The following is a 7,089-nucleotide window of genomic DNA, read 5'->3' on the forward strand; positions in this document are numbered from 1 at the left end:
ACACAGTTACAGCTCTACTGGACTCAGTTTAGGTCATTTTCCATTACAGCTGAGTCTGTGTATGAGAAACAGTGTCTCAGATGAAAATAAAAAAAAATCAGAAGGACACGTCTGACTATAACGTAATCAATGTCGGAATAGTGGGACGCTTGAAAAATAATGTTAATGCCGCCATTCCGACAATTAGAAGTCAATGTCAAATAGCGGCATGTCAGAATAGCAGCATGTAACCACTTCAGACTTGGTGACTTGGGTCCTGATCAGGACTCTGCAGTGACTCCGTCCTCCACCTCCAGCTGCTCGTTACCCACACATTAACAACAGCTGCCGACCTTAATGGGTCCGTTAAATAAAGTCCAGTCAGCTGGAACATGAACAGTGTTGGACACAAATATTAATTATGATTGCTTGAATTGAGCACTTTCCAAATTCTCACGGGCACTCTCTACAGCTGTATACAAGCGATGTCGGAAACCATTGACATATTCAATAAGATTATTTGCTTTGACTGTGAATTGTGATGATAGAACTGATTGTTGTGTGTGCCACTGTGTGACTACATGTCGCGTCAACACGTAGTGACGCGAACCGCAGGACTGTGATTGGTCCACTCAGAAGGTCAGTGTGGTGAATTCACCCGTTCTCAGCCTCGACTGGTGGTTTAGTGGTCGGCCAGACCACCTCCGCAAACGTCTTCATCACCTGCACTTCAACATTTGCAATAAAAGCGTTTGTTTTTCAGTTGCCATTGTTTACTGTGACCGGAAGCAAACCCATTAGTTCGACCTCCCGCTGGTTCGACCTCCCATCGGTCCGACAATCGGAGTAATGAGAGTTCGAACTAATGGGAGGTCCTCATTAGTTCGAACTGGACTAGTTAGCATTAGTCCAACTCTCCATTCTTACCGTTCACTATGCATTTATATAATTATTCATATAGGCTCCACCTGTCAATAAGACACACGTGGAAGAAGAGGCGCAGTTTGTGTTTCACCAACGAGGAGCTGTAATTACGCTCGACTTTTACGCACTGCTGCGCGCTCATTAGTGTCCATAATTAAACCATGACACTCATATCAAATCAAACTTACATTACTGACAGGTGGATTGGGTTCTCTCTCTCTCTCTCCCACTCCGAACAGACAGACGGACGCAATCAGAAAGGAAACGGAGGCTGCGCATTCATCAAACGGATCAAACGGATCATGTGCAAAACAAGCATCTAATAACATATAACGCTCATTATGCTTCCAGCCTGTCTAGCCTCTACCTGGTCTTTTTACTAAACTTAACCAACTCCTTTCTTCATTGCCTGAACCTAACCAAAGCCAAATTTACTTTTTTTTTCTCTCAGTCTACTGTCTGCAGGAGCGGCGGCTGCAGCAGGCTCGCGCCCGTGAAGTGAGCTCAAGCCTGATCTGGCTCCTTTCTGGGCCGCGTGTGTGATGTGCGTGTGATGTGTGAGAGAGAGAGAGAGAGAGAGATCAATGGAAGAGCTTGTCACAAAGTAGCGATGACAGTTCGAACTAACGGGACCACCCATTGGTTCGACCTCCTATTGGTCCGACTTGTGGTTGATTTTGTCGGAGTAACGGGAGGTCGAACCAATGGGAGGTCGGACCAATGGGCAGTTCCCAGCAAACCAAGGGATCCGATATGAGCCCCGCCCGAAACCCACACAAAGACACAGCCACACCCCCCTAGTGGCTTGGTGGTGAATTGCAGAGCAACGCATTCTCTCAATGCAGAACTTGGAATGCTCAACGACGGTGTTGGGTCGACACGGAAGCATAAACTAGGCTTTAGTGAAGCAGAGAGAGCACCAGCCGTGGTGTTGTTCGGCTTGTTGTAGGCCGCCGTGGTGTTGTAGGCCGCCATGGTGTTGTTTGGCTTGTTGTAGGCCGCTGTGGTGTTGTAGGCCGCCGTGGTGTTGTTTGGCTTGTTGTAGGCCGCTGTGGTGTTGTAGGCCGCCGTGGTGTTGTTTGGCTTGTTGTAGGCCGCCGTGGTGTTGTTTGGCTTGTTGTAGGCCGCTGTGGTGTTGTAGGCCGCCGTGGTGTTGTTTGGCTTGTTGTAGGCCGCCGTGGTGTTGTAGGCCGCCGTGGTGTTGTTCGGCTTGTTGTAGGCCGCCGTGGTGTTGTAGGCCGCCATGGTGTTGATTGGCTTGTTGTAGGCCGCTGTGGTGTTGTTTGGCTTGTTGTAGGCCGCCGTGGTGTTGTAGGCCGCCGTGGTGTTGTTTGGCTTGTTGTAGGCCGCCGTGGTGTTGTAGGCCGCCGTGGTGTTGTTCGGCTTGTTGTAGGCCGCCGTGGTGTTGTAGGCCGCCATGGTGTTGTTTGGCTTGTTGTAGGCCGCCGTGGTGTTGTTTGGCTTGTTGTAGGCCGCCGTGGTGTTGTAGGCCGCCGTGGTGTTGTTCGGCTTGTTGTAGGCCGCCGTGGTGTTGTAGGCCGCCATGGTGTTGATTGGCTTGTTGTAGGCCGCTGTGGTGTTGTAGGCCGCCATGGTGTTGTTTGGCTTGTTGTAGGCCGCTGTGGTGTCGTTAGGCTTGTTGTAGGCCGCCGTGGTGTTGTTTGGCTTGTTGTAGGCCACCGTGGTGATGTTTAGCTTCGCTTCCGCGTCAACCCAACACTGTTGTTGAGCATTCTAAGTTCTGCGTTGAGAGAATGTGTTGCTCTGCAATTCACCACCAAGCCACTAGGGGGGTGTGGCTGTGTCTTTCCGTGGGTTTCGGGGGGCTCATATCGGATTCCTTGGTTTGCTTCCGGTCACAGTAAACAATGGCAACTGAAAAACAAACGCTTTTATTGCAAATGTTGAAGCGCAGGTGATGAAGACGTTTGCGGAGATGGTCTGGCCGACCACTAAACCACCAGTCGAGGCTGAGAACGGGTGAATTCACCACACTGACCTTCTGAGCGGACCAATCACAGCCCTGCGGTTCGCGTCACTACGTGTTGACGCGACATGTAGTCAGGATATTTTGGAGGTGCATCAGGGGTTGTAGGGTCCGCAGAACCATAAGCCAGGCTTAAGACCACAACCGACCACAAGGCCTACAACCATGCAGTATGCTGAAGCTGGGAAGGACACACACACAGTGGTACACACAACAATCAGTTCTATCATCACAATTCACAGTCAAAGCAAATAATCTTATTGAATATGTCAATGGTTTCCGACATCGCTTGTATGTAGCTGTAGAGAGTGCCCGTGAGAATTTGGAAAGTGCTCAATCCAAGCAATCATAATTAATATTTGTGTCCAACACTGTTCATGTTCCAGCTGACTGGACTTTATTTAACGGCCTCATTAAGGTCGGCAGCTGTTGTTAATGTGTGGGTAACGAGCAGCTGGAGGTGGAGGACGGAGTCACTGCAGAGTCCTGATCAGGACCCAAGTCACCAAGTCTGAAGTCAAGCTTCAAGAGAGAAACTGATCAGTCTGATGGAAGATCTGTATGGAGCTTTAATACAAACATCTACCTTTATACTGTATGGAGCTTTAACACAAACATCTACCTTTATACTGTATAGAGCTTTAATACAAACATCTACCTTTATACTGTATGGAGCTTTAATACAAACATCTACCTTTATACTGTATGGAGCTTTAATACAAACATCTACCTTTATACTGTATGGAGCTTTAATACAAACATCTACCTTTATACTGTATAGAGCTTTAATACAAACATCTACCTTTATACTGTATGGAGCTTTAATACAAACATCTACCTTTATACTGTATGGAGCTTTAATACAAACATCTACCTTTATACTGTATGGAGCTTTAATACAAACATCTACCTTTATACTGTATAGAGCTTTAATACAAACATCTACCTTTATACTGTATGGAGCTTTGACACAAACATCTACCTTTATACTGTATGGAGCTTTAACACAAACATCTACCTTTATACTGTATGGAGCTTTAATACAAACATCTACCTTTATACTGTATGGAGCTTTAATACAAACATCTACCTTTATACTGTATAGAGCTTTAATACAAACATCTACCTTTATACTGTATGGAGCTTTAACACAAACATCTACCTTTATACTGTATGGAGCTTTAACACAAACGTCTACCTACTGGGTCTAACGGGGGGTTGGATTAGACTATGGGTTAAATTTACGACAGAATATGCCATAAACGTCTAACTTTATATTGTATGAAATAATAATAATGACTCTTGAGAGTCAAAGTATAGTTGACACATTGAACACTGGCTAGATCATGTAAAGTATTTCTGCACCACAGACAACGTTTTTAATGTAAGTTTTTATTGGACTTTTCAGAGTTCATCAGATCAACAGCTTTGACTTCAGTTTAACCAACAAGCTCAACAAAATCACAGGATTATATTGTGGCCTCAGGTTTTAAACCTACAGCTCACGAGTAAGGACCTCCACCTCGCCGGCCTCCGTCATGGTGGATGTTTCCCAGTCTAACACATTTCCTCTCTGCTCTCTCTTCCCGGAGTACAGGTCCTGGATGGAGCTGGCTGAGAGGACAGAGTCCCACATGTTGACGTCGGAGATCTCCCCAACGAAACTCTGATTGATGTCAAAACCTCCAAAACCGCCGTCAGCATCCTGACCGAGGTAAACCTTCCCTCCAGATGGAATCGTGTGACCCTTCCTGTAGATTTTGGCCAAGCTCTTCCTCCCGTTCAGGAAGAAGGAAGTTGCACCTGAACTGGACTCCCAGGTGACACACAGGTGAGTCTCCAGAGCCCCGGGCTGAGGGAGTGCGAACAAGGCACTATCTGCAGCCAGGTAGAGGGACAACCTGGACACATGGACATAAAGGCACTCTCAGAGGGTTTTCATCAGTTACGGACCTGATTTAATACCTTAAACTCATCGACATGTGTTGGCCTCAAAGCCGTATTCACGTTGGTGTTAATAATTGTGTTAAGGCAGAATCAGACTACACAAATCCATCAGGTAAAGATAAAAACGTTGTGTAGTCTGAACCCGCACTGAGAGAGGACATCTACCTTCCGTCTTTTTCCAGCCACACGTTGAGTTCATCATCAGCTTGACTCCTGTAGCTAAACAGGATGATGTCTCGCCCTGGAGGGGTGTCGGCCTCCATGGCCACGTTCATACACAGGGTGAAGGCACTCAGCTGCATCGGCTTCAGAGGAGTCAACTCAACAAGGCTGGTGCTCGTCTGACTGGGAAACACCAAAGTCTTGATGGTGACGCTGCCTGAAGAACAAGTTCAACATCATTCACCTGTAAACTGAAAATAAAATGTGCATTTGTAGTGTCATAGGATCAAATAACGACACAAAGGAAAGGTGAATAGTTACCAGCCGTCCCCATGGAGACAGCAACGAGGAGAAGAACCAAAAGTCTCATCTTTAAAAAGTCAAACCTGCAGAAAGAGAAAATTCACTCATGAACTTGTTAAAGGGAAGTCACATTAATCTTATTAATCTCCAACACTGGTCTGTTTTTCTCTCAGGGTCATTAAAAAAAAAAAGCAGATAAACAACTTGAAAGTCACAAATTTCAAGATGGCCGCCATACTTGTACAATTTCTAATATGCAAAAACCTACATGACAGATTTAGCATATTGCATTAAAGGGATAGTTCAACATTTTTGGCAAATTGGCCCATTGCCATAATCCCTATAGTCATAGCAGTAGGTTCGTTACCTTTAATTGTCGGTGCAAGCTATTTTTAGAACGGCGGAGCAGAGCCGTGAGCTGCTCAGAGCTACGCTACAGAGGCTCATGGGATTTCTTGGTTTCCCTCATCAAACTCATCAAATACACAATCCAACAACTCCACAACGCTCTGGTGGACAAGTTGTGACCTGCACATTCAGTTGTTTTAGAGGTAAATACAGAGACTGCTTGATGAAAAACTGCCCCTGAAGGCAACGCGCATCAGTGGTTTTGCATGAATTTACCTCTAAACCATGAATAAACCACGAATAAACCGCTTTTAAATGAAAACAAACATTCACAAATTAGCAGGCTGCTAACTCCGATACATTTACATTAATGTGTATTGTCCCTTTAAAAAAAAAAAAAAAAAAAACTTTTCTGCAAAATATCAGATAGGAACAGTGATGAACAAATTATTTCTTGTCATTTAGATCTGGATGAAGCAGCGCAGGTCGTATGAGAAGGATGAAGGAGTGTACTCACCGTGTCGCTTCGCAGATTCTGCTGCTGAAGATCCAGACGAGAGGTTTTTTATATCATGAGTCCAGAAGCTCCGCCCCCTTGATCGCTTGATGTGCAAACAACACCCGTTGACTTCCCATCAGTCTGTGATGATGCTGTTTACCCTAAACTGGATGTCAACAGACAGCCAGGACACTGACCCGGTTTAAGTGTTTTCAGGTCAGCAACCTGAAGTCATGTTTTTTTATGTGGAACTAGGGATCTATTTTAGGCCTTATCTTATTCACCCTTTATATTAACAATTTAGGCATTGGCATAGCTAATAGTTCTACTCATCTGTACGCTGATGACACAATTATGTATTCTGTTGCTCTAGAGCAAGCTCTAATTAATCTTAAATTAACACTTAATCCAAAAAAGACAAAATATATGATATTCACAAGATTGCTTTCATCCCTGCCATCACACGGTGGGAAAATGATCTTTCTTTTATCGTAATAGAGTTTGTCTGACAATAGAATGTAGAGAAGAACTTGTTCAGGCCATTTTCTTATCTGCTCTTGATTACGGTGATGTCATTTACATGCATGCCGCTCTCTCCACATTGAAACCCCTTAATACACTTTATCATTCTGCTCTTCGTTTTATGACTGGAGATGTGTTCCCAACCCATCACTGTGTTCTTTATAACAAGGTTGGATGGCCATCCTTAAGTGTAAGGAGGGAACAACATTGCATGGTTTTTATTTACAAAGCCTTACTTGAAATTTTACCTGTTTATCTTACCAGTTTAATCTCACTTAGAGTTTGTAACTTGCACACTCGTTCACAGGATTCCTTGGTTTTACAAATTCCCAGTATCAGGACAGAATTAGGGAAGACTGCCTTTCACTTCTATTCCCCTCAAAATTGGAATAACTTACAAAGCTTCTTTAGATAGCTT

General features: G+C 44.7%; 1 protein-coding gene across 1 annotated transcript; it reads right to left on the minus strand.

Moving 5' to 3' along the window:
* Window positions 1-4,262: 4,262 nt before the first annotated feature.
* On the minus strand, window positions 4,263-6,193 carry LOC146960064 (C-reactive protein-like). The gene is made up of 4 exons (XM_085772664.1): window positions 6,168-6,193; window positions 5,321-5,385; window positions 5,003-5,216; window positions 4,263-4,791 (listed from the first exon to the last, which is right to left on the minus strand). Exons 2-4 carry the CDS (start codon window positions 5,367-5,369, stop codon window positions 4,386-4,388), a joined length of 669 nt encoding a protein of 222 aa, XP_085628790.1. The 5' UTR covers window positions 5,370-5,385; window positions 6,168-6,193; the 3' UTR covers window positions 4,263-4,385.
* Between the last annotated feature and the right edge of the window lie 896 nt (window positions 6,194-7,089).

The sequence above is a fragment of the Trachurus japonicus genome, unplaced genomic scaffold (assembly GCF_045865225.1).
Source record: "Trachurus japonicus isolate A0001 unplaced genomic scaffold, Traja_1.0 AP030749.1".
Classification (NCBI taxonomy): Eukaryota; Metazoa; Chordata; class Actinopteri; order Carangiformes; family Carangidae; genus Trachurus; species Trachurus japonicus.

Excerpts from the sequence above, each read along its gene's own strand:
- LOC146960064 (XM_085772664.1), bottom strand. The coding sequence starts at position 5,369 with ATGAGACTTTTGGTTCTTCTCCTCGTTGCTGTCTCCATGGGGACGGCT. Across the intron at positions 5,217-5,320 it reads TGTCTCCATGGGGACGGCTG|GCAGCGTCACCATCAAGACT; the intron begins GTAACTATTCAC and ends CTTGTTCTTCAG. Across the intron at positions 4,792-5,002 it reads TGGCTGGAAAAAGACGGAAG|GTTGTCCCTCTACCTGGCTG; the intron begins GTAGATGTCCTC and ends CCATGTGTCCAG.